This window comes from Cnephaeus nilssonii (assembly GCF_951640355.1).
Source record: "Cnephaeus nilssonii genome assembly, chromosome: 6".
Classification (NCBI taxonomy): Eukaryota; Metazoa; Chordata; class Mammalia; order Chiroptera; family Vespertilionidae; genus Cnephaeus; species Cnephaeus nilssonii.
Window position 1 is genome coordinate 21,914,899 of NC_137077.1, and position 27,347 is coordinate 21,942,245.

At 37.1% G+C, this 27,347-nt stretch overlaps 1 protein-coding gene across 1 annotated transcript in view; it reads right to left on the reverse strand.

Moving 5' to 3' along the window:
* LOC307102055 (alpha-2-macroglobulin-like protein 1) overlaps positions 1 to 27,347 on the reverse strand; it is a gene marked incomplete at both ends in the record, with an annotated part of 100,420 nt that overhangs the window by 52,280 nt on the left and 20,793 nt on the right. Inside the window, 19 exons of the mRNA XM_079775512.1 lie at positions 3,970 to 4,010; positions 4,998 to 5,100; positions 5,721 to 5,789; positions 6,161 to 6,251; positions 8,533 to 8,657; positions 9,091 to 9,300; positions 10,481 to 10,692; positions 12,493 to 12,658; positions 13,512 to 13,586; positions 15,562 to 15,718; positions 16,327 to 16,408; positions 17,694 to 17,870; positions 18,833 to 18,916; positions 19,683 to 19,734; positions 20,322 to 20,437; positions 22,977 to 23,106; positions 23,500 to 23,728; positions 24,191 to 24,287; positions 26,728 to 26,869. Of these exons, the coding sequence (XP_079631638.1) occupies positions 3,970 to 4,010; positions 4,998 to 5,100; positions 5,721 to 5,789; positions 6,161 to 6,251; positions 8,533 to 8,657; positions 9,091 to 9,300; positions 10,481 to 10,692; positions 12,493 to 12,658; positions 13,512 to 13,586; positions 15,562 to 15,718; positions 16,327 to 16,408; positions 17,694 to 17,870; positions 18,833 to 18,916; positions 19,683 to 19,734; positions 20,322 to 20,437; positions 22,977 to 23,106; positions 23,500 to 23,728; positions 24,191 to 24,287; positions 26,728 to 26,869 (2,358 nt within the window). The remainder of the gene's footprint in view (positions 1 to 3,969; positions 4,011 to 4,997; positions 5,101 to 5,720; positions 5,790 to 6,160; positions 6,252 to 8,532; positions 8,658 to 9,090; positions 9,301 to 10,480; positions 10,693 to 12,492; positions 12,659 to 13,511; positions 13,587 to 15,561; positions 15,719 to 16,326; positions 16,409 to 17,693; positions 17,871 to 18,832; positions 18,917 to 19,682; positions 19,735 to 20,321; positions 20,438 to 22,976; positions 23,107 to 23,499; positions 23,729 to 24,190; positions 24,288 to 26,727; positions 26,870 to 27,347) is intronic.

Below are 27,347 nucleotides of genomic sequence, written 5' to 3' on the forward strand. Positions count from 1 at the left end.
ATTTCCACCACCTTTAGTTGATTTCTCTGTAAGACCTTTGGCTGAATTATTCAAAACAAACAAAAAACTATGAGCTGAGAAAGAAAAACTGTCACTCTGTCACTTGACAGAGTAAAAAACATCCTTAGGAATTTATCAAATATTTTAAAGTTACCATCACAATGCCAACTTTATATTCTATCTTTCAAATCCAAATTCCAGAAGTGAAAAACAGTTTGAATGGAAGCCCTCCCCCCCCTTTTTTTTTTTTGGCTAGCCTCTCAATATAGTTATACTCAGCCTTTTTTGGCACCACTACTAATCTTCCTAAACTTTTGGAGCAGGATAAATCTGACTGTGTTTAGACACTAGACTCTCCAGGAAAAATTCAATTATCCAGGGATTTTAAACATTACTATTCCATAAATGAGCTTCAGGGAGTTTATGAGCCCCTAGAAAATTTATGCACTCCCATGAAAGTGAGAATATAAATCTTTATGTTTAAAGAATATGAAGCTTTGATTAGATTATCAGGGGCTGTGTGGGCTGATCTAATTACTTGACTGCATCCCTCCATTTGCACTGATTCAATTTTCATTGATTTAACTTGCTGCTCTTAAAAAGTGAATCCTTCTGGTTGAAGTCTCTCTTCTTTGATTTCAGAAATGGAGTGCTTTTTTTTTTTAAAATATATTTTATTGATTTTTCACAGAGAGGAAGGGAGAGGGATAGAGAGCTAGAAACATCGATGAGAGAGAGACATCGACCAGCTGCCTCCTGCACACCCCGCACCGGGGGATATGCCCGCAACCAATGTACATGCCCTTGACCGGAATCGAACCTGGGACCTTCCAGTCCGCAGACCGACGCTCTATCCACTGAGCCAAACCGGTTTCGGCTATCAATAGTAACTAATAAGTGTGAGAGATGAGAGAGGGAAAGAGTTAGGTTGCTATTCACATGATTGTTTGGTGATGAAATTATCACACACTGGATAGGATTCTCAGAAGAATATTCTTTGGGTGTAGATGATGGATCCTATTGAGGTGCCTATTGGACATTCGGTTAAAGAATACAGTAGGTAATGTATATTGTTCATCTATAGTCTTCAGAGTTCCTTATTACCTTCCATTCTCATTGTAACACCAAGAAATTTTGCGAATGTAAATATTAAATCCAAGACTTCCTCTGTGCCTCAAGGTACAGCAAGTAGTTGACTCCGCATACCTTCCTTGCTTGCTTGTCATTTGAGGAACAATATTACTATGTGAGCAGACTAATACTCACTACATGTCAAATAAAATGCAGACTAAGAATTGATCACTTACTTTGGAAAAATAAAGTTTCCCACCAAGAGAAATGATTTTCCTCAAAGTAAATTCCCTTCATTTTTCTTGAACCTTTTGCACAAAATATACTAGAATAGTCACATTTTTCCTTGAGTGGAATCTTTGAATAGCTATAGAGCCTGGGTGCTTTTATTTTATTTTTAAAAATTTAACTTCATTATTGAAAGTATTGCAGGTGTCTCCTTTGTTTCCTCCCATTGACCCCCTCCACCCTGCTCATATCCCCCCTAGGCCTTCACCACACTATTGTATGTGTCCATGTGTTATGCATATATGCATATAAATCCTATGGTTAATCTCGCCTCCCTCCCACCCCTCTGAGATTTATTAGTCTGTTCCATGCTTCCATGTCTCTGGATCTATTTTGTTTGTCAGTTTATTTTGTTCAAGCCTGGGGTGTTTTATTTAATTTATTAAAAAAATATATTTTATTGATTTTTTTACAGAGAGGAAGGGAGAGGGATAGAGAGTTAGAAACATCGATGAGAGAGAAACATCCATCAGCTGCCTCCTGCACACCCCCCACTGGGGATGTGCCCACAACCAACGTACATGCCCTTGACCAGAATCAAACCTGGGACTCTTGAGTCCGCAGGCCGACGCTCCATCCACCGAGCCAAACCGGTTTTGGCAAAGCCTGGGGTGTTTTAAAATATAAGAATAATGATGTATTTTTTTTTTTAATCCTCACTTGAGGATATTTTTCCATTGAGTTTTAGAGAGAGTGGAAAAGAGAGGGAAAGACAGAGAGAAATATAGGTGTGAGAGAAATACATCAATTGGCTGCCTTCTGCACACACTCAGACCAGGGCCAGGCCCATAACCAAGGTATGTGCCCTCGACAGGAATCAAACCTGTGACCCTTTGGTCTGCAGGCCGACGCTCTGGCCACTGAGCCAAACCCGCCAGGGCAAGAATAATGATGTCTTATCTACACATCGGATGCGGCATGTTTTGGTAAAACAGGAGAACTGAAATGGTATGAAGAAATTATTAACACAGTAAAATAAACTTCTGTAGCATCAGACATGGATGGACCTTAACAATGCATCTATGATTAACCATTTATTAAGAGCCAGCTGTAATTTAGCTATTAGAAGGGAGGCTACAAAAATAAATAAGTCTAACCATCTTCTATTAAAATACTACATTTTAAACTTGTTGAATATTGACAGAGTCAAGGACACTCTGTTTTCAAATTTCTTCACTCCAAAACTGGAAAATTTATCTGTGGATTTTTCTTGTCTGCAGCAGTAGCTCAGCAGTCAGAAGCCCGTGTTAAAGTTAGTAGCGAAATTGTTTTCATTCCCATTCCTATTTTCTCCAGTTTCTTTCTGCTCACTTTTCTCCATCTGAATTCATTACATTGATAATAGTGTTAGGTCAGTGGTCTGCAAACTCATTAGTCAACAGAGCCAAATATCAACAGTGCAACGATTGAAATTTCTTTTGAGAGCCAAATTTTTTAAATTTAAACTTTTTCTAACGCCACTTCTTCAAAACAGACTCGCCCAGGCAGTGGTATTTTGTGGAAGAGCCACACTCAAGGGGCCAAAGAGCCGCATGTGGCTCTCGAGCCGCAGTTTGCCGACCACGGTGTTAGGTTAAGCAAAGGACAGACTTTGAGTATCACTTTTCAGTAGTAAGTGATAAGCTCAGAAAAAATAAAAATAAGTTTATTATGATAAAATGCCCTTGGATTACCTTCTCAATCATGAACATAAATTCTCTCAGTCCATCCGTCAATTTGTGACTCTCTAAGCAACCCCCCCTCATTTTTTGATAATCTTTTACTGAAATGTTTCTGTGTGTTTTTGTTGTGTTTTGGTTTTTATTTTTGTTTTCTTGAACTCACATGAAATTCTCTTCAATTTTAGTCTCTTTCTCTACTCCTCATCAACTCTGACTTTCTCTGGATGTTGGGGATTCCATATTTTCTGTATGCCATAATGTCTAAAATCTTGAATTTAGTATTGACAATATTATATAGTTTGCTACCAAATGAAGTCCAGCATTTTTTAGGATGGAAATTATGAATAAAGTACTGAAAGAAAAGAAAGTCATAGACTCAAATGTGAAATCACAGCATTTAATGGGTAATAAGGAAATAAAATCTGAGAAGTCATAACAGGTTACAGACTATGAATGGTTTTCTTTCAGGTTGATTTAGAAGGATAAGTTTGTTCAAAGCAAATAGCTTTCCACCTGGGATTTAAAAACATATGTAAATATAAATAAATATATAAATATACAAACATACCTTTATACACACACAAATATACCCACATACACATTTAACATATACATGACTATGTATAAATATATGTGCATGCATATACAGCATAATGACCTATCAACCTATAAAACAAAAAATGAGAGATTTTTTTTAAATGAGAGATTTGTAAAAGGCATATACATAGCTATACATTCTTTCAAGCTATTTTAAAGAAATTAATAAAATCTTAATGACTATAGAATACTCATCTAGCATCCAAACCTCCATAAATACCAGAGACCTCTCTTTGTGTCATTCATTGTTCTATGTTTAGGTTTTCATTTGCTTACCAGATGTGTTTTCAATGTTTTATGATATATTCAATTTCCTTACCTTTTCCTGTGCTTTGTTTTCTCAAAAGGAAACTGAAACACTGTTGACATTATAAAAAACAATGGCATACTCATCTGGAAAATAAAGGAAAAATTCATCCTCATTAGATCTCCAACTTTCTATAATCAGTTAAGTCAGACAATTGTAGATACATTAGGTCTAATCTTTTCAGTAATTTTGCAAGAGAGTCAATCACTTCTGTTTTTGAAATCCAAAAATATCTCATTAAAATTTAAAGCACTTGCCCTAGCCAGGTGGCTCAGTTGGTTGGAGCATCATCCCTTATAACAAAAGGTTGCAGGTTCCATTCCTGGTCAGGACACATACTTAGGTTGTGGGTTTGATCTCCGTTGGGGAATGTACTGGAGGCAACCAATCTATGTTTTTCTCTCACATCATTGTTTCTCTCTCTCTCTCTCTCTCTCTCTCTCTCTCTCTCTCTTCCTTCCTCTCTCTCTAAAAATAAATAAAAATATATCTTCCAGTGAAGACTAAAAAAAAAGTTTAAGGCACTTAATGAAATATATTCTATTAGTAAATGACAGCCAGAATTCAAATACTTCCTGACAAACTTTATCTGACATTAAAAAAGGAACTGATATCACTAACAATCTAGGGAAATTTTGTATGGTCTCTATGACACCTTAGTAATTGGTTTGGAACCTAATCTAACAACTTTTTTCCTAAAACATTTCAGAATATTGCCTATTCCCCTTCTCAAATTGAAATTCATAAAGGTAGCATAAAATGGTAAGTCTTGCCAGTAACAATAACAACAAAAAGGAGTTGACACTTAACATAGTTTATATTTCAAGTTACAGGGATGCTCTTACACGTTGTATCTAAAGGATTCTAGGTTTGAAAAACTCTGGTAATTGGAAACTGGCCCACTCAGTAGATATATCATGAAGTAAAAAACAAATAAAAACAAATCAGTATAAAACCATCTACGGTATAGTCTTTGTAGACTGAAGGTGATTTTGGAAAATTTGGTAGCTCAGGGATTGTTAGATTTAGATATTATGTTCACTAGCTTTAGGGCGTGGTTGTTGCTTGCCTACCTTTTTCATAATAATCGTAGACCATAACTGGGGCTGGCTGAATGTTGGACACAAGGTTGTTTTGTTCAACAGAGAAAGTAAAACTCTTTGCTGGACCAGAAACCTATAAAGACACAAATTACAAATACATCAGAGTAGATCTGGAAACAAAATCACTGAGAAAATATCTCCAAAAGTTCATGATCTATCCAATTAAATAGATCCAGGGTATTAATATCTTACATTATTTTATGGAATGACTTAATCTTAAATAATTAGGTAACATTAAATTGTATATAAATTTAAGTTCCATTGTTTATATTGAGGTGCAAGAAATTTAGTTGAAAGCAGTAATGTAGGCATTCGTGTGACTGGTAATGATATACACATAGAAAGAATGATTCTAGAACTCATGTCACCTTCATTGGAGTTCAAGTCAAAAGTATAAAAGAATTATACATCTACTCTGTGACCAGACTATGTTAGATGCTATGAGGAGTGAAAAACAGAAAAATTATGCTTCTAAACTTGAGAATTACCTAGTCAGGCAGTCAAGACACATGAAATAATATTAGAGTTAACAGGGATAAGGTGAGCACTGGAATAGAAGACCACTGATAATCTTTAATGTCCCATATTTTTTGAGAAACCCTGTCATGTATATCTACAAGAAATAGACTCATTCAATTACCCTCAGAAAAAAAAAAAAAGAACAAACCATGGAAAAATTATTGCTCAACTTACATTTTCCAAGTAGAAAAGAACATGGTCATTCTTGACTTCAGTCTTCATCACTTGGCCATTGTTTTCAAGCTTTGAAGAAATTGTCAGGGAAGGATGGGGAATAAATATTAAAGAGTATTATTCTGGTATTGAATATTTCATAGTTGTTATTTAACCAATTGTCAGGAATCTATATTATGGAATGTTCCCTTGTGCCATTATGTTTGCATAAGCATAGTAGAATTAAAGTAAGAAATAGATTATAAGCTATGAAAAATAATGTCTGCTAATTGCTCTAAGTTGATAACACCACCCCTCCACTGTTGCAGCAAAAACAAAAATGTGAAGAATGAGTAAATTTGTTTAAATGAAGAATTCCACAGCTTGGTTTTGCTAACCAGTTATTTCTTCTACACACTATTGCTTTTCCTGTGCTGAAAGATTGGACTTCTGTTATTTACCTCCTCAGTGGATGACATGACTGGAGTAAATCCTGAGAGCATTTTTACATCAACAAGGACCATTTTGGAGATATTGCGCATTCCAATGTATCTGAAATTTAAAACAAAGCACAGTGTAGACATCAGTTTAGAAAAGTGACTTATTTTATGGTAAGTGTTGCGGGTACAAACATACTAATTAGCCATAGGTCTGGAAGAAAGGCACAGTTGAAGAAAAAACACCTGATGAAAGTCATTCTTTTATTTATTTAATTTTTAAAAACATGTCTTTACTGATTTTAGAGAGAGATAGAAACATTGATGAGGGAAACATCAATCGGCTGCCTCCTGCATGCCCCTACTGGGGATCTAGTTTGCAACCTGGGCATGTGCCCCTAGTGGGAATTGAACTGGTGACCTATTTTGGTTCATGGGTGTGTGCTCAACCACTGAGCAACACTGGCTGGGCAAGCAAAGTCACTCCTAAACATCTTAGAATAGACATAACTAGAATGATAATGGATGAGACAAGACAAAGCAACATAAGTTGGAGTAAATAATGAATTATTTGAAACCAGAATCTACCTAAACCATGCTTTTAAGATGACCTGAAGTCTCAAAGACAGAACTTATAAACAAAGCTTGTAAATTGATATTACATATACCGATAGTAGCCTTAGATTTGCACAAAACTTAAAGAAAATCTTTGTTTAAAAAGTGAGATATTGGTAGAATCATAGACATGTCCCTAAGAGATCTAGGCTATGTCCTTAACACTGGAAAGGTTTGTTGGGACATGAAGTTAAGAGTTCTACAATGTATTTACTTCTTATTTTAGCTCTGGTGTTCATGATATTTTTCTCAGTGTTTCTTCACATATTAACTAAGGTTAAAACTCTTTGGTGTCTACATTTTATATTTTAAGATACTTATTTTGCTTTCCTAATCTGAAAAATAAAAATCTGAAATTTTACTCTGTACAGTTATAAAATAGCATTTGTAGGTTTTGTCCTCTAGGCCTCCGTGTGCTTGTTTTTAGGTGGAAAAATAGTATCTTTATTGTCCAAAACTGACAGCATTTTCATACCAAAAAAAAAAAAAAAAAAAAGGAAGCATTGTTACAGTATTGGTGTGTCAGAAGCTTGCAAATTTTACTTGCACACAATATAAATTATATTTGCATAATTCTAGCTCTGATTTAGTTTAAGATATACTAAATTGTGGTGTCTAGACAAAAAGCCATAAAGTGATTATGCTATAGAAATTATGCACCAACAAGTAAAATCATCATTGGTTACTATCGTTCATATTTTGTTATGTTGCTACTGTCTAAAATAATTATTTATATATATACTAGAAGCCCGGTGCATAAAATTCGTGCACGAGGGGGGTGGGTGTCCCTCAGCCCAGCCTGCACCCTCTCCAATCTGGGACCCCTTGAGGGATGTCTGACTGCCCGTTTAGGCCCGATCCCAGGTTGGACCTAAACGGGCAGTCGGACATCCCTCTCACAATCTAGGACTGCTGGCTCCCAACCACTCACCTGCCTGCCTGCCTGATTGCCCGTAACCTCTTCTGCTTGCCAGCCTGATCACCCCCTAACCACTCCCCTGCCAGCCTGATCGAAGCCTAACTGCTCCCCTGCTGGCCTGATTGCCCCTAACTGCCCTCCCCTGCCAGCCTGGTCACCTCTAACTGCCCTCCCCTGCAGGCCTGGTCGCCCCCAACTGCCCTCCCCTGCTGGCCCAGTAACCCCTAACTGCCCTCCCTTGCCAGCCTGGTTTCCCCCAACTGCACTCCTCTGTAGGCCTGGTCCCCCTCAACAGCCCTACCCTGCAGGCCTGGTCACCCCCAACTGCCCTCCCCTGCAGGCCTGGTCACCCCCAACTGCCCTCCCCTGTGGGTCTGGTCACCCATAACTGCCCTCCCCTGCTGGCCTGTTTGCCCCCAACTGCCCTCCCCTGCAGGCCTGGTGACTCCCAACTGCCCTCTCCTACAGAAATGGTTGCCCCTAACTTCCCACCCCTGCCAGCCCAGTCACCCCTAACTGCCCTCCCCTGCTGGTCTGGTCACCCCTAACTGCTCTCCCTTGCAGGCCTGGTCACCCCCAATTGCCCTCCTCTGCAGGCCTGGTACCCCCAACTGCCCTCCCCTGCAGGCCTGGTCCCCCCCCCCAACTGCCCTCCTCTGCAGGCCTGGTTCTCCCCCAACTGCCCTCCCCTGCTAGTCATCTTGTGGTGGCCATCTAGTGTCCACATGGAAGCAGCCACCTTTGTCCACATGGGGGCAGCCATCTTGTGTGTTGGAGTGATGGTCAATTTGCATATTACCTCTTTATGATATAGGATTACCTTCTCTCTAACCTGGGAGTTGGTATTAAAATGGACACTTACTTGATGGTTACTGTCAGCTCAAAATTACTCTGGAATCTATCAGAACAGTTTTTCTTTGCCATTTCCAAGGAAAGGAAAAATCCAGATTCCTTCTTAGATGGTAGCACATTATACCTAAGGGTAGCCTAGGAAAGATAACAAATCATTAAAAAATCCGTCCACTTTTTTTGTAGTAAAACCTGAAGGACTTATTGTTTCTCTTATTTCCATGATTAATGTACTTTATTTTATGTCTCTACTTATCAGGGAATAAGGCTAAATGTAATTGTTTAGTTTTCAGAATACACAAGAATCTTTAACAACATAATTTAATAAAAATATCAGAATACTTTTTAACGGTGACATTCCTCAAGAAACCCAGTTATCCTTAAGATTAAATACCTCTTCATAAAATAACTTGCATTTTCAGCTATTGAGTAGGGCATATCAATGAGAGAATGAGTAGAAATAATGATGGAATTATGTAAAATGGTAAAATAGCACTTCATATATAACTGAACTGATAGCCTGACCTTTTTACTGGCAACATTCATTTCCCTCTCAGGTAGACTCCATTACCTGAATAAATGCAAAACCTTCTCCTTCTACATCTACTGTGTATTGTCCATATGCTTTTGTTAGTTCTGAACGTTGGACTAGTAAGCGGTTGTCATCGTTAACCTGGAAAGTCTCACTGAATTCTTCGTTGCTAATGGTGACATTGTTTTGACCATTAGAGAATGTTAGCTTCACGTAACGGGTTATGGCAAGAAGACAGACAGCAGTGTCCTGCATGGAAGAGTACAAGCAATAGTACGAGCTCTGTTATGCTGCAGTTTTAGTTATCATTTGACAATGAAATTTAAATCAGTCCATGGAAACATTCCCAAGACAGGTCAATCTCTCTATATAAAAGCCTAATATGCAGATTGTCCCCATGGAAGTTTGACCAGGAGACTGATCACTCACTATGACGTGCACTGACCACCAAGGGGCGGTGCAAAACAAAGGAAGGCCCTGGCTGGCAGCCGGAAGGCCCCAATTGGCCCTGATTGCCGGCCAGGCCTAGGGACCCTACCCATGCATGATTTCGTGCACTGGGCCTCTAGTAGAACAATAAGAAGCAATATCTTAAAGGACAGGAAGATATATTTGTTTGTGCTAGTTGCTACCATTTAAATTGATTTTCTTCTACAAATCTTAATCAGATTTTATTTTTCTAAAGGATTATATAAAGTATAATCTCTGCTTTTGTAAGTAGTGCCAAACACTTTCTGAAAAATCAAGATGTTATGTAATTAAGCTGCCTTTGACAATGCTTATACCCAACTATCTTCAAAGAGAGAAGTCTGAACCTCAGAACATGACTGTATTTGGAGATAGCTGTTAGGAGATTCACAAACATGGTTTTAGTCAGAAGCTAAGACTGAAAAAAAAATAAAGAGGGGAGTGAAGATTTTCCCTGTGGGAATAAAACTGCATTTCTTTGCATTTAAAATTATTTTTCCTGCTAAGAAATGATATACTAGTACATAATTGTTTTTCATAACTATTTTTTTTCCTGTTATGCACTCATTTCATCTGTTTTTCCCAAAGTGCAGACAACAGAAATAAAGAAAAATACTTCTTCTTGGTTGATATGTACTTTAACCATAATATCAACAGCTATCTAACTTATCATCAAGACTGGTGTTTATGACAACAATCTCTTCAAGACTTACATTTTTTTTTTTTTTACTGTGTAAATGGAAATATAGATCAGGCAAAATTCCTTGAAAAGGAACCTCATTTTATTAATCTGTACATAAATAATTCCTAGTAGAGTCCCTGATACACAAGAAGTGATAAATCATTGTTAAGTGACTATAATAGGATTTATAACAGCAAATATTCTTTATCTTTGCAGGTATTTTCTATGATTATCTTTGCTGTCAAATATTGTTATTAATACCAGACTGACATCAATTACCTGGGTGGAAGAGAAGCCTCCTTGGGAATTCATTTGTTGAGCGACCCATTGCACAATCTGACTAGCATAGGTGAGGTCAGGAGCTTTTTGGGAAATGATGGCCAACAGCACATAGCATGTCTTCTCAGTGTCGGCAGAAGGTGCCGGAGGAATAAAGGATGGGGGTGCTTCTGTCTTGGATTTCTTAGCTCTTTCCCAATATATTACATTATCTGAGAAAAAGAAAGAATTTTAACACAGTCCCTATAAAGAGAACTGATTGCACATAAGAATGATGCAAATTCCATTCTTGGCCTCTGTTATGGACTGAATTGTATCCCTCAAAATTCACATGTTCAAGTCCTAAATGCCAGAACTTCAGAATGTGACTCTATTTGGAGACAGGGCCTTCAAAGAGGTGATTAAGTTAAAACAAGGCCGTTAGGATGTGCCCTAAGCCAATCTACTTAGTGTCCTTAGAAGAGAAAATTTGGATACATGAAAGGGACCCCAGGGATGATGCACACAGAAAAACCCCACAATGTGAACATGGAGAGAGAAGATGGTTATCTACAAACCAAGAATATGGCTTCAGAAGAAGCCAAACCTGTTGACACCTTGATCTTAGAATTCTACCATCTAGAACCATCCTATATAATAAAAGGCTAATATGCAAATTGTCCCCTCAGGTTTAAACAATTGGGAGTTCAACTGCTCGCTATGACATGTGCTGACCACCAGGGGGCGGTGTGGAATGAAGGAAGGCCCCAGCCAGCAGCTGGCAGCCTGGAGAAGGAAGGCCCCAATTGGCCCTGATTGCCAGCCAGGCCTAGGGACCCTACCCGTGCAGTGCACAAATTTCGTGCACCGGGCCTCTAGTGAAAAAATAAACTGTTATTTAAGCCATCTAGTCTATGGTATTTTATATGGCAGCCTTATGAAATGAATATAGCAACTTCCTAAGGTCAAAAGTGGTATGTGATTAAGTTTTACAAGCAGTTTTTATTATCTATGGTATGGTCACTATGCTTGATTTCCTTTATTTCACTCATTTAAGAAGAAACTAGCAGAAAATATATAGTGTTCTTTAAAGACAAAGGGCCACTTGGAAATTCCATAAGGGAAATAGAAATATACAAATCAAGAGAGTGTTCTATGCTCAAAGTCACTTATCATCTGAGAGATGCAAATCAAAATGACAATGCAGTACCATCCCACACCTGTCAGAATGGCTATCATCAACATATCAACAAATAACAAGTGCTGGCGAGGATGCGGAGAAAAAGGAACCCTTGTGCACTGCTGGTGGGAATTCAGACTGTTGCAACCACTGTGAACAGTATGAAGTTTCCTCAAAAGACTAAAAATGGAACTCCCATTTGACTCAGTGATCCCACTTCTAGGACTACTAGTACATCCCAAGAAACTAGAAACACCAATCAGAAAGGATATAAGCACCCCTATGTTCATAGCAGCACAATTTACCATAGCTAAGATTTGGAAACAGATGAATGGATTAAAAAACTGTAATACAACTACACAATGGAATACTACATGCTGCGGTAAAAAAGAAGGAATTCTTACCATTTGCAACAGCATGGATGGAACTGGAAAGCATTATGCTAAGCAAAATAAGCCAGCCAGAGAAAGATAAATATCACATGATCTCACTCATTTGTGGAATATAATGAACAACATAAACTGATGAACAAAAACAGATCCAGAGACAGAGAAGCATCGGTCAGACCATCAAACCTCAGAGGGAAGGTAGGGGAGGGTAAGGGTAAAGGGGAGAGATCAACCAAAGGTCTTATATACATGCATATAAGCCTAACCAATGGACACAGACACCAGTGGGGTGAGGGCATGAGTGGGGGCAATGGGGGCATAAGGACACATATGTAATACTTTAATCAATAAAGAAAAAAAAAAAGAAAACAGAAAAAAAAGAGAGAGTGTTCCTATATGAATGCTAAGGAAGTTTTATCACTTTATTCCCAAGGTCATCTCTATTAGCAAAAGTAAATAATTACTTTCTTTGGTAGCAGATTGATCCAGGATCTGGAGTAAGGATTCCACCTGCTCCTCTTTCCCAGCTAATGCAAAAACATAAGCTAGCATTGCATGATTATAGCCATTGGTGACACCATTTTCCAATGCCTCCTCCAGGAAAAAGAGCCCATGTCGCAGAGCAGGAAACTAGTCATGTAGAAAGACAACATATTTTAAAATTATACGTGAACACTTCATAATCTTGCTGAAAAAACTAATCTCACTTTACACCTTAGATTAAGTCTCCTTAAAATATATTTTATATACAAACCTGTTCATATGTATGCATATGTATTTTTCATTGTAAGTATCAATACAATTAATTTTAGATGGATTACTAGTGTTTGAGAAATAAAATTTAAATAATCTTAAAATGCTGGTTTCTATATCTGATCAGTCATATTTTAGTTAATAATATAAATTTATTATATGTGGCTAAGAATACACATTTACTTTTAGACTCAAGATGTGTTATTCGAATACCTAAAATAGAAGCTTATATTTCTAAAGATGGTTTTTGAGATAGACAATGATCCTGAAAGTTCCTGGTATCTTTTTTCAGGAATAGAGTGTGCAATCAGATAACTTAACCTTTGGATTGGGAGGCAGCCAAGATGAACAACACTTACGTTGAAATGTTTACACATTGAATTGGTTAGAGAAACAGAACCTAGGTTATGGTTATACTTAGTGCATGGGTTCTTAATCTAAAATTCATGGCTGAACTTCAGAAGATCTGTAAATACTGAAAACAGAATGAAAACCTCCTGTGTGTGTACATATACTAGTATATATTCTCCCTAGGGAAAATCTCAATAGTGTTCATCAAAGATTTCTATGAATGAAAAATAGCTTGAGTAACATCAACTCAAAGAGAGGTAATGAATGAAATGTTCTTTTGATGTTTCATCTGTTGTAAGAATTTCAAATCACTCTTATTTCACAGTCTATTTAATATGCATTCAGCTGACTGAAACAGTAAGATGATGGGAATCCTTACAGTAAAATTGAGCCCAGCTTCAAGGAATGTTCCAACAATATATGCAGTGAGTAAAATGTCCTCCTCCTCCTCTTCTTCTTCTTCCTAAACACAAAGGAACAATGAGTCATACAGGATGGTAGAGCACAAAAGAAAAGCTATACTTCTGAAGTGAGACAAGGGATAAAAGAAGCACTGAAAACAATTGCCATTATCCATAAATCTGAAAATGTGTAATTTTTAAATTAAGTTGTTAATAACCATGCTGTTTGAATAAAAATTCATCAAGATCCAATGTAATAATGAAATAAAACATACAATTAATTTCAAGTATACTTAATGACATATATAATTGTATTTTTGTGGCCTGGTATTAAACATGAATTACAAGCAATTTATATGAAGAGCCGTATTTTACTTTATTTGGTATTAATTTAAAAAAGCAAACAATTTCTCATGGGATACAACAGAAAGTTGCTGTGAAGCTTCCTAAACATCCCCGGAAAAGTATCCTAGGTGATAACAATGATCAGGTCTCATGGATTCTTGTGGTATAAAATTAGAAAAACAGTCATAAGTTATGTAGTTTGCAAACTCTGCATAAAATTACCCTGGGGAACTTATGAAATAAACCAGTATTCACACAAGAGATTCTGATTCAAAAAGTCAGGAATACTGAATAGGGAAATGAATTTTAATGGGTGTTCTAGTGATACTGATGCAAATAACATTCATAAGACATTTGGGGTCCACTGATCTAATATTAAATTCTTGTTTTATTTATTTAAGCGAAAGGTGACTTCTCTCTTCTATATAAATAAAAAAGACACTTCTGAGGAGCTCAGTTATTAAGGTGTAAATAACTGGAGATGTCGGGCACTAAAATAAGATGTGGGGACCCAAAGCACACCCTTAAGCTGTAGCAGGTTGTATCACCATTCCTCTGCAGTGCAGGTTTTTCTTTTTCTCCTTGCTTCTTTCTCTGACCCAATTCAAAATGCACACACACACACACACACAGAGTTATGGAAAAAGGATTGGGTAAGATCAGACAAACTGATGTAGTGACCAGTAATGAAGCCATTAAGAAGAAATGTGGGGATGTTTTAGAAGAGAACATGAAAAATTCTGATTTTCCACACAGGAACAAGTGCTATTCTCTATCAGGGGCCTCCTACTGTGAGGAGTAAGTTTGAAATAATTCGAAGACATTTTTCCATACTACATAATCGTAAAGCAATGTGAAAACAATTCACATTAAAATTAAATACCATTCAGAGTTGTTATTCACCTATACTTTGAAGTGGATTAGCTTTACATTTCAAAAATCCAAAAATGGAAGTGGTGATTATGAAGAAGACACAAAAGAAAAGCCCAGGCTATCCCAGAGGCTATCAGGGCATGATAAAATATTATGATAAGGGATTTATAGAGGGAAATACAAATGTTAGGCGAATCAAGGACGCAGAGGGTGGGGTGGAGGTGGGCAGCAGTCTACAAAGGAAAACAGGAGGGAGAATGCTAGTGATTTAACCTAAAGATGGACAGAAAAGGGGAGTGATTATTGTCAAAGACATACATCATCTCATCTGCGTTTTGACTTAGGGCAAGCTAGACCTTCATGCTTTGACTTGAGAAAGTATTGGAAGAGTGCTTCATTGAAACGATGTAATTTACTAGATACTCCGCCTAAATTTTTTTGTCACCCATGAATAGGAATGAATTTCTTACTCAAGGCCCACTCCTTTAATATATTTTCTGGCTCCAAACTTATGAAGGTTTCCTCTCTAAGTTCCTTTTCTCTCCCCATCCTCCTCTCTCTAGTTTATATCTTAAAATAGATTGGTTCTATGGAAGGGCTAAAGACAGTAAGGCAAATAATAGATTCATGAGGAGCTACATCTAGCAGTGATGCTGCTGACTATTACACCACAGGCCTATGACTTCAGCAGACTCAGAAAAGGTAATATTCACAAGAAAAAATATTCACGTTCCAGGTTAGTTAGGCCAAAGGCAGGGAAGGTAGACAAAACAAAGGAGCAAGGAAAACATACTACTGTTAATCTCTCACCTCCCAGGCATTGTGGAAAATCTTGCCATCACTTTTAAAGCCACCATTGCTTTCCTGTTTGCTCGAAAGCCAGATGAAGGTCTGTTGTTGAACTTGTTCATCAATGAAAACATACTTCTTCATTCTCTCAAATGTCTTAAAGGTAAGGGCACTGAGCCTGTAATGCATACCACCAGTTAGACAAAAGTTGGACTAAGGAAGGAATAAGGTTAGCTACTCCACAGATTCATCGGCATTGTCCCCTTTGGGTAATGGGTGCATCCAATTTGCCTAATGTTGACTAATGAGTAAGGATAGTGGCTCTTTCCTTTGGGCCAATGAAATGTTTTGAATAGCAATATGTGAAAGTAAGAGTAGGTAATTTCCGGCGTGTTTATACACCAAGTTCTAGGTATATAGTTCATTAGATTATCCTTATGTGGTGAGAGAGTGGGTGTAACTAGGTGCTTTGGGGACATCTAGTTGTACTCTTCTTGAATAAACATGGGACTCTGAGAAATGCAGACTAAGTTGTGGCATTTTCCCATGGAGTTTAACAAGCTATGGAAGTAGTGGGGCTCTCATTAAATGTGCCAGAAGACTCTAGGTATACTGCTTTAGAACTGGAATAACCAACTATTTTAGTATTATCTGATTCACCTCTGTAAATTCACTTGGAAACCCACTTTGCTTTTATATTTCCACTGAACTCAACTGCTCTCATTCTCTCATAAGCCCTCCTCAGATCATTACTACATTATTTAAAATAAAATTTCCATGTCTCACCATATGCTTCCTTTCTGATTCCTCCGCCAAAATGTGCTATATGAGCCATCAATGTTCTTGAAAGACAGCTGCTTTTGATAGCCTAAAATACAGCATTGCGGGAAATTATTTTCTAATATAAGAAAGTTAGAAGAAAAAGAACGATGTGGTAAATGAGCCTTGTGTTTTGGTGTTAGATAGACATAAATTACTAGATGATGATTTCAATTTAACTTCTGAAACTCAGGTTCTCTATCTATATTGAGAAAAAAATAACTTCTACCTTGTCAGGGTTTAATGATGCCATGTGACAATCTATAATAATAGAAGCAAAATATGCTAATTAGACCAGACAGCCGAACAACCTTTTGGACATACTTCCAGATGAAGCCGCAGCAGCAGGGGCCGAGGCAGAGGCAGTTAGGAGTGAACAGGCAGGCAGGCAAGCAGTTAGGGGCGATAAGGCAAGCAGGCAAGTTGTTAGGGGCAATCAGGCAGGCAGGCAGAGGTGATTAGTGGTGGTTAGGCAGGCAGGTGAGCAGTGAGGAGGTGATCAGGCAGGCAGGCAGAGGCTATTAGGGGCATCAGCCAGGCAGGCAGAGTGGTTAGGGGCGATCAAGTAGGCAGGCAGGCGAGTTGTTATGAGCCAGCAGTCCCGGATTGCAAGAAGGATGTCTGACTGCCGGTTTAGGCCTGATCCTTGTGGAATTGCAAGAGGGTGCAGGCCAGGCTGAGGGACCCCTCCCCCCAACCTCCATGCATGAATTTCATGCACCAGGCCTCTAATATAGTTATAACAGTAAAATAATAAAATCATCAAAAAAGAGATATTATATGTGACTGAGCCTAGCTCAATAATTGGCATTTACAAAACTTCATTAAGGTTATTTTGTTTGTGTTATCTTTCTGAAAAGAAAACCCAAACAAATAATACCTCTGACTTTTCCTTAACATCACATTTTTACAAGGTTTATGTATTTTTTCTGCACATACATTCAATAACTTCATTGCAATGAAACACAACTGAAAGATACATACAGAAGTTGATAAATGAACCATTTCTAGCTACAATAATAGCAGCAACAGGGACACACAAAGTAGCTTGGCAAAATACTAGGCACTAAAAAAAAAACTGAACTCATAATTTGAAATGCTGCAGATTTAAATTGTAAAACTAAATGACCACACAGGTATTAAAGTCTAAAAAATCTCAAAAATACCCAAAACAAAACAAACAAACAAAAACATAGTTCAAACTCAGAATATACCTCAGTTCAGATCCACTTTCCCCCCATGGGACTACCTCATAATAACAGCTTTTTGACACCTTGGTATCAGGAACAACTGATTTCATCTATTATGGGCAGAAATTACTTGAACCTTCTCACCGTTAGATAAGAAAGAGAAAGCCTTAGATTTAACTTCCTCTGTCAATTGTTGAGTAGATTGCAGGTAGTCAAGGACATAAGTATCAGATGCTAGCAGGGCAATATTCTGCTCTCCACCTCCACTGGGCATTTGCAGAAGATTCTCAAGATTCTGCATCGCAAGTCCTAGAACATCCCCTAAAAATAGGAAAAGCAGAAAGTTACTATCACTTAAAGTTGGCATCTGAGCATTGATAAGTACAGATTAAAGAGGCATAGTGAAAGTAGAAAATATTTAAAAATTGAGTCTAAAAGGTGGAAACAAGGAAAATTTTCATGAAGTGATTCTGAAAAGGAGACAGATATGAAAGGTAAAATTAATGGGATTTCTGGTATGAAAATTGTTTCTGAAAAATCTCATTACCAGAGAAGAGAAAGTTAAAAAATTATGTTTGCTTGCTTCTTTGTTTTTTGAGAAATTGACCCTATGAACTATATAAACTGTAATCCAGGGGTCCTCAAACTACGGCCCGCAGGCCACATGCGGCCCGCCGAGGACATTTATCCGGCCCGCCGGGTGTTTTTGCCGCCGCTGCCTGTCCTGCTTAGCAGCCAACTTAGCAGTGTGCATAGGAATTTGTTCATAGTTGGTTTTTTTTAAACTATAGTCCGGCCCTCCAATGGTCTGAGGGACAGTGAACTGGCCCCCTGTTTAAAAAGTTTGAGGACCCCTGCTGTAATCCATTCCTTTCCCTAAGGGTGTTAATGTTAATGATAGATAAACAAGTTTTACTCTTGTAAAACAGATTTCTCCTATTACTGGGGATATTTCCAGCATTTAAAACAAGCAAAGATTATTCTGATTCTCCAAAGGGGAATTTAATATTTCATATTAATATAATACAACTCTTTGCTTTCTAAACACCAATTACCTTCCACCAGAACAAATGTTTCCTAGGGACACAGATTTGAAAATGATGATATAATTCCTTCAGATCCTCATATAAAAACAAGTTTAGAGGATAATCCTCAACAATAATTTTGCTCCAATGGATAGCATAAGAAACATCTCTCCATCCTGTTATTTTAAGGAATTTTAAAAGACCACCTCAATCAAGACTTTTCAAATAATTGTGAAACACAAAATTTAACCAACTTACCCACAACAGTGATAAAGGCCCTGGCTGATCCTTCTACCACATTATCCGGCAAATCCAAAACTATTGGCATGGAGACATTAGTGCCTGGAAAGAAAATATCAATAAAATAAACAATGTGATGGCTTCCTTTCATAAACAATAGAAAAAGACTTGTGGGACAAACACATTATAAAATATATTTCTTTTAAAAAAATTTTACAAGTTGCTTGTTAGAAGACATAAATTGAGGTTTTGATCTAGTTTAGAGTATCAATACATTCAGAAAATGGTATATGCATTTGTATGTTAGATAATGGCCACTATTCTCCATTAGTTTAGTGCCTATACTACTTAAATATAAAAAAAAAAATGTCAAAAACTGCTGACTATGACATATAAAATAGCACACACAATAGGTAAAGAGATGCCTATTAGTCATTAAAATCATATCATTATCAATTAGATAAAACAGTACTGTGAGGCCATTAAGCAAGCAATTGAGGGGCAGTGATTGTTTCATCCCAAGAGTACAAAAGCAAAGGTTACATTATGTGTAATTTGGGCATAATCTCGATTTACCACTGTCCAACAGTTTGTCACAATCATATGACAAGAGGAGCAGAAAATATATAAAATAGGAAAAATAGTTTGAGGCAGACCAATGAGTTGGGTGAACTAAAACTAAAATAAACTAAAATAAAACACCCTAAATACTATAGTTTTTTTATGGCAAAAATTATACCATAAAGTTAGGAAGTGAAAAAAATAATCCCCCATTAGTAATTAAAATGAAATCTCTGGGGTACTCAACATGACAAGTGTTGATAAATTTTCATTAGGACTAAGTCTACCACCTAAAAGATCCTCTTACCTGTTGTATGGATAAAGAAACTTTGAGTCATTTCTTTTTCAATACCTTCGGGCTGTCAAAGGGTAAACAAAAACAAGCACAAAGTAATGAGTCTGGATGATCTTTCCATGAAGGAAAAGTAATCGAGCATCAACGTACATAGGCATGGCTGGATGTGTTTGCCCTTGGGAGAAGATCCATTCACTGTCTCCTTCTGTTTATATCTGGAAGTCACTGTACATTACCAACATCCATTTTAGGCCCTGTACTCCCATATTTTGGATAAAGATAACTTTTCATTTTGGGACATGACAGATGCTGATACTGTTTAGCATCTCCAATAGACAAAGTTTTTTGCAGGTGAGGATGATGGAAACTACGTAGGATTGTAAAGCAAGTAGATTTGCCTTGTATTGGAGTCAATTAAAAAGGGGGAAGGGAATAAAAATAAGTGTACAGAAAACATTGTGAGTTAGGAGCAAACAAAAAATCATCAAGCTTGTTTTAAGTGATGTTTTACTATTCTGGGCCAGATGACATGGCCTGTGTCAAAAGTAACTATGGTCAATGAAGTCTCTTCAAAGGGAATGTCTTTTAATATTTAACCTATTAGATTCTGTTTCTCACCTGGGAGAGCTTGATAGTTTTGCATGTACATACCTCTACCAACAAACTTTTGAGCACAGTATCTCTCCAGTTTAGATTTTGCTGCTCATCTCCATTTGGACAAGCACTACTTTGTCCGAACTCAGCAACTACAGCGATATTCACTTTACCTGGAAAACATTCCCAAACATACATTAGATTGAACATTGGGCCCTTCTATGATGGGAAATGATAGAGAGTTTGTGAACCACATTTTCAATCAGAGGAACTGAATTCTATCATATTTAAGCTTAGACTAAAATACATTCTTCTTTCTCCTGACAGGAAATAATTTGGTATATTCTGTTTTACCTGTTTCAAGATTCCTTATATATATATATTTTAAATATATTTTATTGATTTTTTACAGAGAGAAAGGGAGAGGGATAGAAAGTTGGAAACATTGATGAGAGAGAAGCATCGATCAGCTGCCTCCTGCATGCCCCCCACTGGGGATGTACCTGTACCCAAGGTACATGCCCTTGACCGGAATCAAACCTGGGACCCTTCAGTTCCCAGGCTGATGCTCCATCCAGTGAGCCAAACCAGCCAGGGCAAGATTCCTTATATTAAATAAGCAATTCATTTAATTAATTAGAACTTGATAAATTTTAAGGAAAAATAATAGTTCTGCAAAGTCAATGAGGAGATTCCTTGATATTGTTTATGTTATAGATGACAATATAGGGACATAACATCAGATAACTAGGGTTCCTAACTTATCCTGAGATCAAGTAAACAAAAACAGGAAAATACGACATTGTGGAAAGGGCACTGGATTTAAATCAAGTGCTAGCAAGCAATCTATTTTCTTTTAACCCTCTGTAATATCAAGGTCACATAATCTCCAGTTTCCTTTTAATTGTAAAATATCAGAGGATTGAGAAATATAATTCTTTTGATTTAATATTACCTATTTGCCTATATACCAATATGTATAACCAATATACTGTTCTTGTTTATTGTTGTATTTTGTTTCTTTTTAGGAAAGCCTTCGATACTTCCCTCTTAGAACTGTGTTCCCCACTTAATGCCATAAAAACCATACAAGTTAGTACAGTATTCTAACTCAATTGTCAGGGTAAAAATTTTGAAAACTCTGTGTAGTTAGAAAAATTGAGAAACAAAATCTAAAAGGGAAAGTAGTTTTAGGCAGATAAATATCACAGATGAACTAAAACAATCTCATAAAAATACTGGTTGTTGGTGATGGAAGGAGATTTGACTTGGGGTGGTGAGCACACAATACAGTATACAGATGATATCTTATAGAATTGTACACCTGAAACCTATCTAATATTTCTAACCAATGTCACTTTAATAAATGGTACAATTTTTAACTTTTTAAAATATATCTTTATTGATTTCAGAGAGGAAGGGAGAGGGAGAGACAGAAACATCAATGATAAGAGAAAATCACTGATCGGCTGCCTCCTGCATGGCCCCCACTGGGGATTGAGTTGCAACCAGGCTTGTGCCCTAACCGGGAATCAAACCATGACCTCCTGGTTCACAGGTTGACACTCAACCACTGAGCCACACCAGCCAGGCACCTTAATAAATTTTAAAAACTCAGAGAAATAATACAATAAATATGGGACATGAAATAAAGAAAATTTTAATGGCACTTAATTTTTTAAATTAGTGATAATGACAATCATGCATCTACCACATCTATCATTCTTTGTTTATTAGAATCCTTTTAACTTTTCCCTTCCCTTATATTTTCAAGAAGATACTTGCAAATTTATTTTTCTATGTTGCAGGTAATATATACACTGAGACAATGCTTTTCAGTGTTTGATCTCCATCTAAATATTCAGGGTTTTTGGTGTCTCATGATATCCCTAATAATAAAGGCATATATGCTAATTAGACCGGATGTCCTTCTGGACGACCTTCTGGGTGAAGCTGGGGCTGTAACAGAAGCCCGGGTCCCGGGTGCCAGAGGAAAGCCGGTGCCGGCAGCTGGGGGAAGGAAGGCCTACTCTTGCACGAATTTCATGCAGTGGGCCCTTTAGTATTTAATAAATTTGCAAATCCTGACAACTGTAATTGAGGAGCAATTTTTGTATAAGTGACATGGGTTCATGCTGATAGGTGAGGAAGGAATAAGTGAGAAGTGAAGGAATTGGTCAGCATTAATAAAAATATGGCCTTCATTCAGGATAACATATATAGATTTTATAGGTCACAAAAATTAGCATTTCTATTGTATTTTGATCACATTATGCTTTTATACAAATGAAGGGTGGTTTTCCTTTACTCAAACATTAGCAACCAGAAATTAGCTAATAAAAATAAGACTTTTAAATTGAGAATTAAAAAAAAAAGGAGGATTAAAAATGGGATCGAAAAAATTGTTTGTATAGACCAGTGGTCGGCAAGCTCATTAGTCAACAGAGCCAAAGATCAACAGTACAACGATTGAAATTTCTTTTGAGAGCCAAATTTTTTATACTTAAACTTCTTCTAATGCCACTTCTTCAAAATAGACTCCCCCAGGCCGTGGTATTTTGTGGAAGAGCCACACTTAAGGGGCAAAAGAGCCGCATGTGGCTCATGAGCCACAGTTTTCAGACCACGGGTATAGACAATTTAAGAAAAATAGGGTCAATAAAAATGGGCTGGTTTTCCACCAGAGATTGGCATAGGTACATAGCTGCTTACCCAACTTCTTAGGTATAAGAGTCCAGACATATGTTTTTCTCTCTCCAGCTTGAATAACCTCAGCGCCATTGTTTTTAGGGGTGCTGATATGTGCCTCAAAATTCTCAGATTCTTCCAGTTGCACAGAAATCTAAAAAAAAAAAAAAAAAATAAAAGTCATGGTAATGAGGGTGGCATGCTAAAATGCTTTGCTGTTATTATTCCTCTTCCCAACTTGAGAAAATTCTGCTTTACCTATTTTAAGTTATCAGAGATAAAACATACCAAATGACTCTTCTTATACAAAGGTAAATAAGCCAGAACACTTATCATTATGAATTGACATTCTCAAAGCAGTATTTAAATCATTGCTGTGAATGAAAGCGGTTGTTTTCGTTTGAGGACTATGGAAACAAGTCTTATTACCTTATAGCACCATTTTGCATCGGAGAATGAAAAGAATGTGGCCAAATTCCAGGAAAATATTAAGTGCCCTTTTTGCCCTTGTTAGATTTGGTCTCCAGAGCAAAGGGAACAAACTTACCTCTGCACATGTATTCAGGTAGCTGAAGACATTGACAACCACATCAGATTCTTCATTTCGAACGACTGAAAAGGGTAGGGTCACTTCAACAAAGAAAGGTTGGGAGGCTTCCAGACCAATTGTTGACGAAATGCCAAACCCTGCATCACCATTCACACAGAAGCCATTTGCCTCCCATCGAGTTATAGTATCAGGGATGAGGAGTGAAACATTTGCTGAACCTGAGGAACTACAAGGACAGGTTAATAGCAAAATGAAATTTTTGTCTAAACTGGGACCTAAAAATCAGTCCAGAGAAAGCAATAAATAAATAAATAAATAAACAACAAACAAACAAACAAACAAATAAGCAAGCATTAACGAAGGGTTACAAAAGGGTTATAGTGTTTAAATAAGTCTTGAGATCTGTATTTTTATGAACTTTAACCTTAAAAAGGTCACATCCCTTTAAACAAGGAATTGTGTGTTTTTTTATTTATTAAATTGAGGCATGTTACATCTATATGCATGAAATTAGTAAATGAGAAACATTCTGAAGAAAAAAATTAGGTCAACTCATACAAATGAATGGTATTACATAATATTACAGATGTGGTACTGCTTTATATACCCAGAAATAATGTTTAATAAATAATAACAAAAAGAAAATAGAAATAAAGACACATGAGAAAGAGAATTGTTGAAAGCTCACTCGACACTGACGAGGTCCCATATCCATGTCTCTGGAAAGTTCGTTCTTACTGTTTCTGTGATAGTCCATTCTACAAAGCCCAAGTCCTCACTGGCGACTTCACCAGGCAAAAGAAAAGAGAAATTCTTTATTTTGGAAGAATGAAAATACATATTTCAACGGCACACATCTATAGGCTATGTCTTTAACTGTATATGCTCAGTGTGAAGCAGTATAGGAATTTGCTCCCGAGGCTCATTGTCAATAAACGTATATCTCAGTCTAGGTATCAGCATTTTGATGCTCATACCTCTCCCATTATTAACAACAAATAGTCAGCCTACATTGTCCCTCCACAGCTAAGTTTAGAAAAAGTGATGTCTAGTCACTGAATCCAGTTTCTCATCTGACACCCTGGTGTTGGCCAGAAAGCAGTCTTGGTAGCTGCCAATTCTGCTAGGCTAACACGACTTTCACTAAAGCTTCTAATGACATTAATATTGTTAACTCTGTACTTGCTTGGTCTCTAGGTTATTTGACATTCTTAATCACCGTGTCCTGTTCAAGAGTCACTAGTTAACTTCCATAATACCAGCTCCTTCTAGTGGACTTCTCATCTCTTTTCCCATTTTTGTTTGAGGATGGAATCCCTTGTCCTTGATTTGTTCCTAAGAGCTCTGTTTCAGGTCCTCTTTTTCCTACTGTGCACTGTGTCCGCATTGATATCCTCACACATAGCTTCGTTACAATACTTACGCTGAGGTATCCTAATCTGTCTCCCAGCTGGACCTCTCTTCTGAGCTCCATGTTGTGCATGCAACACCCTTGTGCACATTTCTTTTGGGATGCTTTACAGGCATTTCAAATTCAACGGTCCCAAAAGTAAACTCATTATTATCTTCCCCTGCTTTTCTCCACTATTTCCTATCTCCATGACAGGTACCAAAATAAGTCTACCCACTTACCCAAATCAGAAATTTAAGAATTGTCTTTGGCCCTCGCCCCCTACATCCTGCATTTCTTATCATAACCAACCAAATGAAAATAGCCTTTTTATTAATAGTCCAGTCACCACTGTCTCTCAACTCTATTACTAGCTTTTATAACATTTCATACAGACAGTCTTAGCACAAGTTCCAATCCCTTTTTCCACGGAGCAGAGATCTTTTGAAAACACATATGAGATTGTCTGCTTAAAACTTGTCAGTAGTGTATTACTGCATTAGAATTAATTCCAAATTCTTTAAATGCCTTACAAGATCTTCATGACCTGTCTGTTTATCCCTTTTGCTTTAGCTATCTTGACACTTGCCTTTGAACCACATCTTCTGCCATTTTTGGAGTGCTTTTAATTTCTACTTTATTTTTTCATAGAACTTCTTTCAGGCCTTAGTATAAATGTAACATTTTCCAGAAGGACATAATAGGTCCTTGAAAAATTTAGGTCATTTCTATTGACCTTATTTTCATTTAATGTACTCTTCCCACGTTTTTGGAATTACCTGTTTCACTGTAAGGCTTCCCTGTTAGACTAAACGTTCCAGGAAAGCAGAGATTAAGCCATTGCTTTTACTGTATGTAACTAAATTTCTGACCCCAATAAATATTTGTTGAGTGAACTAATAAATGAACAGCTAAAGAAAATGAATGACTTTGGGTTTCAGTCCATTTTAGTCAAAGACACTGAAAAGTTTAGATGTGTCTGATAAAGCTCCGTTAATATGGTTTAATCTAGTAGCAGAAAAGTAGACAGTTTCAACCTCTTGACCAGGACTTCAAAATGGTTTCAACTTCTGGACTTTATAGGGCCTCTTGAACTCAGCGAGTCTATCCTTGTATAACATTGTCAGGCCTTTCATTTTTCTCAAGTGGTGTTTCTGATATCCATCTTCAGGATCAACCCCACTTAAATTACTGGACTAATCCTCATGGTAGGCCAGAGGGATTTAAAAGATGTTAAGTGTTTTCAGATCTGGAATACAACTTTGATTTGGGTTCTATTCTGATGACCTTGTTTCATTTTGCTTCCCTGATGAAATTTCTGCATTGGAGTTCTACCTAATTAACTTATTCATCTAAGACCATGACTGAGTTTTGTGCTTCCAGTTCTTCCAGTGGTAAATGGAACTAGTATTTGAACACACTGTTCTGATGCCATCTGTTTGGTTATCTGAGAATCAAAATATCCTCTGCCTTGAATTCTGTGAATTATGGTCTATACATAATAAGGATATAAAGCCCCATAAGGACCCCTCATTCTCCTGTATCATACTCACTTATAATGACTGTCCTTCCATATCACCACACATTACCTGCTCCTATACGCTTCTGATATTATGTTCTACCAATAAAAATAAACTTCCTCTCATGTTTGAAGCCAGTTCTTCCTTTTAGCCCAAACCATTCTCATCCTGCATTATTTTGCCTATTTTGCAGGATGTCTAATTTTAGCAAAAAAAAAAAAAAAGCTTAATTTACATGTAAAATACTATTTTTTATAGTTTTATCCAAAATACTCCTTTGGCCATCTCCCAAACACAGAATTCTAGATTACTCACATGCAATTTTAGGTGGGGCACTGTACATCGGTTCAGACATGTGTCCGATTAGAAATGAATTCCTGGAGAATGGCCTCCACTCTAGTGGACATACTTCTGGCTTCCGATAACGGAGATTGGTAAAGGCTTTCAGACCCATGGCCTTCAAATAAACAAACAACAAAAGAAAAGTTGTGCATTTCCTTCACACAAGACCTAAAACAGGTCCATCAGCTACATTATAGTGCTAAATATACAGATTTCCTCTCCTAGCAAGGGTCTGGGATGTTAGAAATTAAATCACTTGTATTTGAAGTATGAAAAATATCTAATTTGAATGAAAAATGATAGTCTTATTTATCCACCACTCATTATGTGCTAGAATTTTGCTAAGTATTTAACATCATTTTTCATTTAATTTTAAGGGAAAAATACAAATAGCACTACTTTGATCCTAATTAATATCAAACATATACACACTCAAGCACACACATATACAATGTAGAGTTAATAATTTGGAGGTCTTGGACTTAAACTAAAGTCTGTCTAAATCTATGCCCTTTTTCCTTTATATCTGTGACTTCAATGATAAAGATTCTTTCATGGAGGTCTTAGCATATCTAATTGGTAGCCCAGACAAT